Below are 11,859 nucleotides of genomic sequence, written 5' to 3' on the forward strand. Positions count from 1 at the left end.
TTCAATAATCGATTTTTCATCTTGCATCAAAATCCCGTCTATTCACTGTATGCTTTTGAAATATAGGGTTGGGTTCTGTTTTAATGTACCCAAGTGTACCTAAAATAAAAAATAGTTTAATATACAGGTTTGCAGCTCTTAATTTCTTTTGATTAATTAACCACTTATAAACTTATGTTCACTGTTCTTTTTTTACAAATATAGGATTTGTGTGTGAGTCGAATCGAAATCGAATTGAGAGCTTGCGAATCGAAATCGAATTGGAACATCTTAATCGATACCCAGCCCAAATTATAATACTTAGGGGAGGTTTAAACACCTGGGGCAAGGGGGCGTGGCCCATGGGAATATCACTCATGGGCGACGCACCCTCCCCCTGGGGAAATGGGCCTGCCACCACAGCTGGAAAAAATCCTAGAGGAAACACTGACATAGATACCAATTTTGCTTACCAATACCAAAACTTCTATTCCGCCATCTTTATTTTCTTTTAAAACCTACTTTTTCGAACTCCTCCTAGACCGAACGTCCGATTTTCACCAAAATCGGATCGTGTCATCTCCAGACCGTGCCGAGTAAAAGTTATGGATTTCGTGTCGATAGACAAAACCGTTTTCGTATACCGCAGATGCAAAGTTGAGGCATGATGCCAAAATGACTATTCAGGCTTTATATCTGCAATGCCTTGACATATTGACACCAAACTTTGTATGTGTCATTGTCACTTCACTCTGACCACATCACATCAGTTTCGTAATTGCGCCACCTATTGGTCGAAAGTGATAATCTTATTTTTAGTTAATGTATGTGATTTTTCAACCATTTTGCCAAAATTCATCTTTAAATGTCTTCAATTGCTCCTTGCTGCATTTGGTCTCTCACTCCCAGCCACTTTGGCATGTCTTATCGTCTTGCTTGCGCTTGGCCCCGGTGATTGCTGCTTGCAGCTATATTTTATTTGTATTATTATTGTCAGCTGATAAAACCTGTGCTTCAAGGGCCATATTCATATAACATCTAAGGCTAAATGTAGCTCTTAACTGTTAAGTTAAATGGTGATTAACACTAAACAGTAGAAAATCAGTCCAGTCTCCTCAGCTGTAAATGTCATTGGCTGTTAAAGTCTTGTGTTGCTTATAATAAATTGACATGTTGATAACACTTAGTCTCATAATGCTCTCAATTATATGTCGTTGCATACTGTATGCATTAGTGAGTGTGGAAAGCTCCACAGCTTTTCCACAGCTAGGAAAGCCATTTAATGACCATATATAGAACGTTAGTTGGCTAGAAAAAACAGCTATAGAGAGTATTTTGCTAAATATGTGCACTATATTACACATTTATTATATATTTTTTTACTTCATTAAATAAAGTTGTTATAATAAACGCATTATATTTAAATTATAGGCTACTACCAGCTGATATAGGGCTGTGTGTATTTACAGCATTAGGGGAGGGTTTTTTCTTGAGAAAATTAACACCCATCTTGTGTACCTAATATTTATCCAAATGAGTCAATATTATCAAATCACAAGAATTGAATTGAAATCGTGAAATTTGTGTCAAGCAATAATACAAAATCATAGCTTAACAGAAATTGTAGGTAGATGTAAACATTGTACCCCATTGTAATTGTAAAAGAGTTTTCATTTCTATGTCCAATGAAATCCCTCACCTTTTTCTAGTTATATAGGGTTTAAATGCATATTTTGCCTGTCATTTAACTAAGGTGGAATTTTTTTTTCTCATATCGCAATATAATATCGATATCGTCCGGACATCGAAAAATATCGTGATATGTATTTTTGCTCATATCGCCCACCCCTAAATATATAAATAATCTGAAGGGCGGTTTATCTGACAAAATGAAAAGTTTAAACTGCTGTAGTTTAAACTTTTCATTTTGTCAGATAAACCGCCCTTTACAGGTTTAATTTTACCATGCAAAAAATACAGAGAAACAAAAAGCTCACAGCTAGGAAAAAAGCATACAACATAATCATCAGGTAATATTTTTGTTGGTTCTCTCTTGTTTTTGCATGTGTTCATTTCTTTGTATGAGAGCTTGGCCAAAAATGTCCATACAATTTGACGTTTCATTGCATTATTGTGCCGACCCGTGGGGTTTTCCCAGCACTGGACGAATTACTCCCCTCTACCAACAGATCACATCAGTGACGCCTGCTACTAACTCCCCTCTTCCCCTTTAAAAGAAGCAAGACAGATGGAGATGCGGGCGGCCTACTTGATAACTGATGTCTGACTGCTACATTACACAGCTTATGTATAGTTTTCCTTTAGTTAATAAAATGTTGGGCTTTCTCGTGTGTCCCAATTTTGTTGCGTCCCTTTTGAGCCACATCAAAAATAAAACTGACTCCAAGCACAACTACTTAAGAGTACAACATTTTTAACAAATTTGTAATATAGATAATACAGATACAAATAAATGTGAAGATGCCAATTTTGATCACTAGTAGCTACTACTGTATGACAGGCCATTTAACTAAACTTTGACTGTTTTTTTGGAGGATTTATGATACATTTTAAATTTATATAAATAAATAAAAATTAAAAAATGTAAATAGGTTTTTATACAAAAACAGTCTTTTATGTAATTCACTATATAAATCACCCACATTTCTAAATTTCATTTATGTGCATAACATGGATAATTTTACGTGGTTTAGTGTAAAATTTTCCCATATTTTGGAAAATTTTGTTTTAAAAGTAAAAAATTATCATTTTAGCCACTAGATGGCTATAGAGCTCCACTATATGCTATTTGACAAACTGAAAGATATCTTTTCACAAGTTTTTCCAGTTGGATTCATATCTAAATATTATGAAATCACATCTAACAATAAAAATTACTTTTTTGTCAAAGTGTAGCATTTTTTGTACTGACATTTTTTAATAGTGTTACATTATGATTAGAATCAAACCTAAAAAAGATAAAAGTTGAGTTTAGAATTTACATTTGTACAATTATATGAAAAAAAATATTTAAATAAATGATAATCTACACTCCAGTTACTAACTGTAACAGAATAGATAGTTATATATTGAGTACAACTACATGACATGAACATCAAAATGCAATGAACTGAACAGCATAACAAATGAGTAAATAAAGCAGTAACTTTTGTCTCTCTCTCTCTCTCTCTCTGTGTGTGTGTGTGTGTGTGTGTGTGTGTGTGTGTGTGTGTGTGTGTGTGTGTGTGTGTGTGTGTGTGTGTGTGATAATTTTGCATTATGAATGTTTTTAGCCCTGTTAGAAGTGTGCCACTTCATTTCTGTCTATGTGTTCTGCGTTGTTTCTGATTTTGATTATTAATTTTGTCTATATTCTATGCGGGGTCTTAGAAGGGGGTTTTTTTCAGTACAAAAAAATGCTAAACTTTGACAAAAAAAGTAATTTGTTTTTTTAGAACTGTGATTTCATAATATTTAGATATGAATCCAACTGGAAAAACTTGTGAAAAGATATTTTTCAGTTAGTCAAATAGCAAATAGCATATAGTGGAGCTATATAGCCATCGAGTGGCTAAAATGATAATTTTTTACTTTTAAAACAAAATTTTCCAAAATATGGATAAACATTTTACACTAAACCATATAAAATTATCCATGTTATCCTCATAAATGAAATTTAGAAATGTGGGTCTTTTATAAAGTTAATTTTACATAAAAAGCTTTTTCTTTTTTCCTTTTCTTTTTTATATATAAATTTTAAATATATCATAAATCCTCCAAAAACTGCACAAATGTGGATTAAAAACATGAATTAACGGATTAAAATTACATTTGTTAAAAAAAACTATTAGTCTGTTACATGTTATTGCCTGGGATCTCCAGGGACCCTGTAGACAACCAGTGTCACTATTTATTTGTATTTTTTTCACACTAACTTAACAGATAATATCATTCCAATTTTCTTTTTTTCTTTTTTTTTTCTTTTTTTTTTGTAGATCCAGAAAGTGTTGAGAGTCGAAGAACGTTTCATACCATTTGGACAAAGATTATTATTATTTTTAATTTTTTTGCAAAAGTCATTAAAAAGGGGGTTAAAAAGACCCCGAAGATAACCAGAGGGATGACTATATAGAATTCAGAAACCCTTGTTATTAGCGACACTGGTGGCCGTTCAGTGAAAAGCAGCCATAAACTTGCTCGTGCTCTGCACAAGTAGGCTATAACATTAGACTGTAAAAAAAATAGGCAATAACATGCAAAAACGTGATTCAATGCCCAGATTGAAAGCCCATATACCCTACTCGAGATCGTTTGACCCGACCCGACCAGTACTGTTCAATTTTAAGATCGAACCCGACACTAAATCGGTTTCTCACAACAAATAACTTTTTGAAATATGCCATTTCAGAATTGTAAGCAACAGTCTGTAAATATATATGTAACATATGCCTATGTAAACAAACGGTTTCATCGAGGCACAGCGGCCCCATCATCAGTCAGCACACAGGAGCAAAACAGAAAAAGCACGTGGCTACTTACCAATTATGAACTTGCTCGTTGAACAGGTGTACCAGTAAATTCCTCTCGGAACTCAAACTTCAAAACAGAGTTCGCGGAAAGTATTGCACAGGTATTTACGTTACCCAAATATCTCCATCTCAGCAGGCTACAAGTTATGAAGGAAGAAAACGGCATCAGTTGATAGTTTCAGCACCTGAAGTTCTGCGCTGAAGTTCCTCTCGCTGCTGCCACGAAAGAGCGCGAGAGCGGGAGAACACGTGTGTGTGTGTGTGTGTGTGTGTGTGCGCGTGTGTTTTGAAAACGTGTCAAAACAAATAACTGTTCAAAAATAATAAATCTCATATGTATTATTAAAGAAAACGTAAACATTAAGTTTGTAACTTCAATAAATGTGTTCAGATTCGATCTGAGCTCCCTGTGCTCGATCATGCACGTGCGTGTGCATTTGAGTGATTAGAATTGTAGTTGCTATAGCGACACGTGTTATGAATTATGACTGCATTTGAGTGATTTACCTATTTGTTGCTATAGCGACGCGTGTTGTTCTGACCGATACACACTCGAACCAAGCGCTGTTTGTTGGTTGAGAGACGAGGCGAATTGACAAACTTTTGCAGAGTTTCTGTGCGATTGATCTTGAGATTTTAAAACTGTTCGGAGGATTTCTGAGAGGAGACTTTCAAGAAGAACATCGGAGGATATATCCTTTATATTTTATCCATAAGTTATATTTTTAAAAGTTTATATTATTTCCGAGGATACTTTTGTTTATTGTTATTTTGTTAGAAGGTGTTTGGAGTTTTACTTTTTTTGTTTTTGTTTTATTTTTAATTTTATTTTTGGGGGGAGGAGTATTGCTGAGAAGGGTAACGTTAACGTTAGTATTTTATTTTATTGTATTGTATTTTGTATTGTATTTTTGTATTGTTTTTATTTTAGGTTGCAGGAAGATGTCTCAGGCTCTCATGGGTGAAAGAGGAGGTGAGTGCTTTAGTTATTCATTTGTTTATGGTATGTTATGGTATGATGTTGTACAATTATTGACTACATGTTAACCCATTTGATCAATTTTACCAGCTAAGTTATCACATGTATTTGATTCCTTGCATTTAAAATAAGCGTTTACATTTGAGTAACTATAGTAACAATTTGTAATTGAAACCACTGACATTATTGATTATTATTAAAACATTTCTAACTATGTGATGTCTGAAATATTCCAGGCTCAGGCCGCTCCAGCTCCAGTACAGCTGTTTGGACACCCGGTTCTGATTATCGTGATCACGATCCGCTGCCAGACCCGACCCCGACACTGATCCAGGAGCTTCCAGGATATTTCACCCATCAGTCTTCTGAGTTTTCTTTTTCTGTGTCCACAGATCAGACTGACAGTGACAGCAAGAGGGAGTTGCAGAGCCCAGATGATGGACGTCCGTCCACTTCATCGAAACGCTGTCACAGAGGTCAGGATAGGCTTTTATTGAAGGAGTTATGGCTCAGTTAATAAGTAATTTATCATTCAAAAAAGAAAGTTGAAAAAAAAAAAAAAGTAACAATTTGATGTGACCAAATTGTAATATTATTAAAAATGTTTCCCAGATTCTTCACCGGGCATCATGTCCACATCATCTTCGTCCCGCTCTGTGGGAAATGTGAAGAGGTGGTTATGTGGGTTGAAGAGCTTCAGCAGCAAAGGCTCGTACATCGTCCAGAGGAAGCGGAGTGGCGATAGATCGAAAAGCCAATATGAACAAGGCAGTGGCGGCAACAGGAGATTGTCCAGGACCAACAGCTTTGAAGAGTTTATGTGCCCTCCGTTGCCTGGTCAAGTTCCCATCAACCCAACGGAGACTTCAAATGTCCTTATGAGACCACCGCCACCGGTGAACAAGAGCTCGACAGGTGAGACTGAAATGAGGCTGGAGACTGTAAAGTGTACAGATAGAGATGTTGCTATTAGTATAGATTTTATCATGTTTATGTCCAATCACATTTACTGTTGCTCTGCAAAATTTTGCTGAAATTTTCTGTGGATTTGTAACATTACAGATTAGAATTTAACAGTCAAATGTAAGTTATGTCATTATATCTTTGCTTAATTTGACGTCAGAGATGTTTCTAATAATTCAATTGTTTTTCTTCATTTCAGAAAAACCTAAGAAGAGGAGAGGATCTGGTTCTTTGCTCAACAGGATGTGGAAGGCTGTGAAGTATCCGTTCCTCTGCTGTTTTGCTGTGGATGATGTGGTGCCTTTTGTTCCTCCAGCGGATCTGGATCCTGATCCTGATCCTTCATCACCTGATCCCGATCACTCCGCCGTCAAGCCAAATAATGGTAAATCTACACACATTATTTCTCCAACATTGTTTTAAACAGTATTATCGTAATGTTTTCCACTAAAGATAGTCTTGTTTTCAAAAATGATTTTCTCGACACAACCAGCACTGATATTTTTAAATTAAAACAAAGGATCTAGCAAGCTCATATATTTCTCATATTTTTCTGATTTGTTTTTTAGGGTCCTTTGAGACTCTCTATAACGTGGGAGAGATGATTGGATCCGGAGGATTCGGAAGAGTGTTTGAGGGAACACGGAAATTTGATGGCAAAAAGGTAAAGCAATCTTGCTGAATTGTATTTTATTTTTAAAGTATTTGGTTTAATACTCAGATGCTCAAATTGTAAATGCAAAGTCAGGCGCTTAAATACTGTTACTGTTATTGAATACTGTTTTTTTGTGTGTGTTTTTGCAGGTTGCCATCAAACGGATGCGCAAGACTTACATCGATCTTTATCTTGCTATTGTAAGTTGGTCAAAAGCTAAATGTGTATGTGTTGTTTAAGTGCTGATTTCTGTAGTCAATACACCTGTGTGAAGCATTCGCTGTAAATATAATAGACAAATAAGCCTGGAAAGGCTCCGTTGATTATATCTACAAAGATAAAAGAAAAGTCCATTTTAAAATGATGTTTTCTTCAGATTTTTACCCAGCTAACCTTCTGTCTACTACTTTTCTCTAGCCTGGCCATCCCAAACCTCTCATTACAGAAGTGGCGCTGCTGCTAAAGATGAGGCAAGAACCCATAAGCCCCTACGTCATACAGCTGTACGATTGGTTTGAACACCCTCGAAAATTCACTCTCATAATGGAGTTCCCTGAACCGTGCGAGAGCTTGCTGGACTTCATCACTCGTAATCCTCAACTGCATGAAACAACAGCACGGATCATCATGCGACAGGCTGTGCTGGCAGTTCAACACTGCATTGAGCGCGGCGTTTTTCATAGTGATGTTCATGCGCAGAATTTCCTGTTGAGGAAAAACATGTTACAGCTCAAACTGATAGACTTTGGCAGCGGTCACCTACTTAGTGCTGACGGCTACGAGAGTGACATATACGTTGGTGAGCATTTTTGGAGTGTGAAAACCTGAATGTAGTGACTTACTGATTATTTGATGCTTTAAAAAAAATTGCTCAACAATGTGCGAATGTCTTGCTTACAGGAGTACTGGATTACTGCCCACCTGAAGTCCACACTGAACCTCGATTCCACGCCGTCCCAACAAATGTCTGGGCTCTAGGAGTGATGTTGTACGAGATGGTGAACGCATGTCGTCCTTTTCTCAATACATTGGAAATCACAGAAGCCAAAGTTACATTTCAGAACTCCAACTTATCCAAAGGTGAGTGAATAATATTGATAATATTGATAAACACACACATAAAGCAGAGGATCCGTGCAGAAGGAGTTAAAGGTGAAGTATGTACGATTTATGTTCAAATACATTCTCTTCTCCCATTTTATTGTTCACCGATTACTATTAGTATGTCATTTATGGGTTTATCTCCCGCAAAAGTGTAAACATTGAGCCTCCCAATGTCTTTCCAGCTCAACCTATAGCGTGTGTTTGGGGGCGTGGCTACTGAGGGTGTTTAGCCGCTGTGGGACCATGAGAAAATATATTCAGCTTTAGTCACAGAAGTGAAAGCCAAAATTAACTGCATTTATACCTTTAAAGATTAAACAGGTCATGAACGCATCAAAGCGAATGGGGCATTGAGATGCAACACGCTATAAAGGACGCTTCAATAACATACAGCATCGTCATGCACCCGTTCAGAAACACAAATGTTCATAAAGACAAATGTTTATAAAGACAAATGCAACACAGCTCAAATGATTCCTCATATGTTGGACACATGCCTTCAGAAGAACCAGTAAGAGCTGCGTTTGTGATGTTTGAGCGTTTGGTTGTTTGATGATATGCTATGTTTTTGTTATTCCGCTCAGTGCCACAGAAAATACATACTTCACCTTTAAAGAAAGATAAAGAACACTTTACCTTATATTAATCATGTTTCAGATGCTGTTTTCATAGATGCCACCATTCGTGTCACATGGTCATGACTAACCAGCTCTCTCCTTAATAAAATGTGTACAGAATGCAGTGATCTGATTAGCCAGTGCCTAACCCTGGATCCAACTAAACGCCCGACGTTAGAGCAGATGTTACAACATGAATGGATTAGAAATGATCAGGAGAAGTTCAGGAGATGTTCAGGAGATTCACTCGATCAGTGATTTCAGGTGTGAGGAAGTGTAACAGACAGAGTAGGATTATTATCATTTATCTTCAGCTCTGGAGTATTTGTAGTGAGGTTTTCAAATTTGTGTTCATCGTAATGTTCTTGTTATAGTCAAGTCACCTTCATTTATATAGCGCTTTATACAATACAGATTGTTTCAGAGCGGCTTCACAGTAATAAACAGGAAAATAACAGAATCAGTGATGCAATTGCAAGAATTCAGTTCTGTTGTAAATCAGCTCTAAAAAAACATCCATGAGTTCACATGTTCATAATCTTTGTGTTGGATAGGAAATAACACACTTGCCGTCGTTGGTGGAGGACTTGAGCTCGAGACGTGACCCAGAGCCTGAAGTCCAACCCCAACCTGACAGGAACTCAAGCCGCCACACCAGAGATCTCAGAGCCGTCCACGTCTGAGCAAGAACATGAGAGACTGCAAGACTGGAAACAAGTCATCACTGTTCCTCAGTTTTCAACATTTGAATGCTTGGTTTTGAGTATTTCTGTTCCCACTTCTACAATCATTGCTACAGTCTACGAACCACCTAAGACTAAGTCACATGCTAAGTCTATGTCAGAATTTGCTGACTTTCTGTCAATATTGACCCTGAAGCTCCACAGAATTCTTATTGTCTGGGATTTCAACATTCATGTGGACTTTTTATCGCTACTTGACTGTTTTAATTTCTTGCAATTGGTAACTGGCCCGACTCACTGCAAAGGCCATCCTCTGAATCTTGTGATTATTAATGACTCATTTGTATCGCAGTTTTCACCTGTTGACCTCGGACTGTCCGATCAATCAGCTTTCTTCTTTAATTGGGAACTACATTATTTTTGTGCGCCTACCATTCGAACCGTAACATTTCGGAAGTGGAAATCTATTGATCAGACCGTTTTTTCCAATTCTGTTGTTTCCACTTTAAGTAATCTGCACTTTACATCTTTGGAGGAGAAAGTCTCACAGTTAAATGACGCTCTTGCTGCTAATCTAGACTCTTTTCCTCCTCTGAGGTCACGCAAGGTTACTTTTGCTCACTCTGCTCCATGACGGTATAACGACAATCTGCGCACTAAGAAGTAGGGCTGCACAATTTATCGTATTTTAATCGCGATAACGATATCTACCTCTCTCGATTCATTTTAAATAATCGTCACGATATTTGCCCACTCGTTACTTTTCCTGAAAATGCTTATTTTATTTGACATTTGTGTTATCTTACATTGATAACAAGTCCCCACTAGAGTTGATGTTTGTGGTTGCCAGATGTAAATAGCTTTAATTTCCCCGAACAGAGCTTTTTTCTCTCCTCGCATGCTCGCTCTGCACTGCGGGAAAAGCACTGATGATCTGAAAATGAACATGCGCTGGAGTTTAGCGATTTCCCAGCGATATTCTGCTTACATGATTGCAGAATTAAATGAACAATAAAAAACAAAAAAGAATGTTGTCCTGGGATGATTTTAATAATTATCGTCCTATCTCAAATCTCAAATACTTTGAGTATTGTTGACTCTGATTTGTGTAACCATCTCACGATTAATAACCTTTTTGAACCCCTTCAGTCGGGTTTTTGTAGATTTCACAGTAACGAGACGGCTTTGGTTGAAGTCACCAATGATCTATTGATGGCTTCTGACTCTGACGCAACATCCATTCTCACTCTTCTTGCTCTAAGAGCCGCTTTTGATACTGTTGATCTCAGTCTATTACTCACACGTCTTGAAACAGTGGCTGGTGTGTCGGGACAGTTTTAAAGTGGTTTAGATCCTCCTTAACTGACCGTTCACAGTTCATTTCAGTGGGTGGCCATAGGTCTGAGATTAGCTCTGTTTTCACTGGTGTTCCTCAGGGGTCAGTCTTGGGCCTTTTACTTTTTAATATTTATCTGTCACCACTTGATCATTTATAGAGATCACTCGGCCTCAATTATCATTTGTATGCTGACGATACGCAGATTTATATACATTCTAAACCAGATGAGCAAAACTCTGGTCAAAGACTCTGATCTTCTGAGATAAAAACATGGATGAGTAATAATTTCCTGTGTCTGAACATTGTTAAAACTGAAGTTATGCTCATTGGTTCCCATCATCAAATTTCCAAAGCTAGTTCTCTGTCTGACTTTTTGGGTTTTGGAAACCCAGAGCAAAGTGAGGAACCTTGGAGTTATTTTCAATGCTAATCTTTCATTTGATTATTTTGTTCAGAGTACAGTTAAGAGTACACCCCTCCTTGAACTGCCACCCCTCCTTGAACTGCCACCCCTCCTTGAACTGCCACCTTAACGTGGTGGAGGGGTTTGAGTACCCGAATGACCCTAGGAGCTATGTTGTCCGGGGCTATATGCCCCTGGTAGGGTCTCCCAAGGCAAACAGGTCCTAGGCGACGGGTCAGACTAAGAGTGGTTCAAAAAAGACCCTTTATGAAGAAAAATAAATCAAGGACCGTGACGTCGCCCGGTATGGCGCAGCCGGGGCCCCACCCTGGAGCCAGGCCCGGGGTTGGGGCTCGTATGCGAGCGCCTAGTGGCCGGGCCTCCCCCCACGGGGTCCGGCCGGGCTCAGCCCGAAGGAGCGACGTGGGGCCGCCTTCCCGTGGGCTCACCACCTGCAGGAGGGGCCATAAGGGGCCATCGGGCGGCAGTCGAAGGCGGGGGCCTCGACAACCCGATCCCTGGACACGGAAACTAGCTCTAGGGACGTGGAACGTCACCTCGCTGGCGGGGAAGGAGCCTGAGATTGTGCGTGAGGTTGAGAGGTTCCA

At 38.2% G+C, this 11,859-nt stretch overlaps 2 protein-coding genes across 4 annotated transcripts; both read left to right on the top strand.

Moving 5' to 3' along the window:
* Positions 1-5,450: 5,450 nt before the first annotated feature.
* On the top strand, positions 5,451-7,132 carry LOC307008872 (uncharacterized protein; the record flags this gene model as incomplete). Its single annotated transcript, XM_079632147.1, has 5 exons — positions 5,451-5,481; positions 5,724-5,963; positions 6,100-6,402; positions 6,650-6,835; positions 7,020-7,132. 5 exons carry the CDS (start codon positions 5,451-5,453, stop codon positions 7,130-7,132), a joined length of 873 nt encoding a protein of 290 aa, XP_079488273.1.
* A 133-nt stretch (positions 7,133-7,265) lies between these two features.
* LOC307009609 (serine/threonine-protein kinase pim-2-like) lies at positions 7,266-10,387 on the top strand. Of its 3 annotated transcripts, XM_079633468.1 has the most exons (5): positions 7,266-7,305; positions 7,523-7,904; positions 8,006-8,185; positions 8,945-9,090; positions 9,381-10,387. In XM_079633468.1, the coding sequence occupies exons 1-4, from the start codon at positions 7,270-7,272 to the stop codon at positions 9,082-9,084; spliced, it is 738 nt and encodes a 245-aa protein (XP_079489594.1). In that variant the 5' UTR covers positions 7,266-7,269; the 3' UTR covers positions 9,085-9,090; positions 9,381-10,387. The 3 variants fall into 3 exon arrangements, with proteins under 3 accessions (XP_079489594.1, XP_079489596.1, XP_079489595.1); XM_079633470.1 differs by lacking the exon at positions 8,945-9,090; XM_079633469.1 differs by lacking the exon at positions 9,381-10,387 and having other exon boundaries at positions 8,945-9,091.
* The last annotated feature ends 1,472 nt before the right edge of the window (positions 10,388-11,859 follow it).

Source organism: Phoxinus phoxinus (genome assembly GCF_949152265.1).
Source record: "Phoxinus phoxinus genome assembly, chromosome: 13".
Classification (NCBI taxonomy): Eukaryota; Metazoa; Chordata; class Actinopteri; order Cypriniformes; family Leuciscidae; genus Phoxinus; species Phoxinus phoxinus.

Coding starts and splice junctions, on each gene's coding strand:
- LOC307009609 (XM_079633468.1), top strand. CDS start 7,270: ATGCGCAAGACTTACATCGATCTTTATCTTGCTATT. Junction 7,905..8,005: donor CGAGAGTGACATATACGTTG/GTGAGCATTTTT, acceptor TCTTGCTTACAG/GAGTACTGGATTACTGCCCA. Junction 8,186..8,944: donor GAACTCCAACTTATCCAAAG/GTGAGTGAATAA, acceptor AAATGTGTACAG/AATGCAGTGATCTGATTAGC.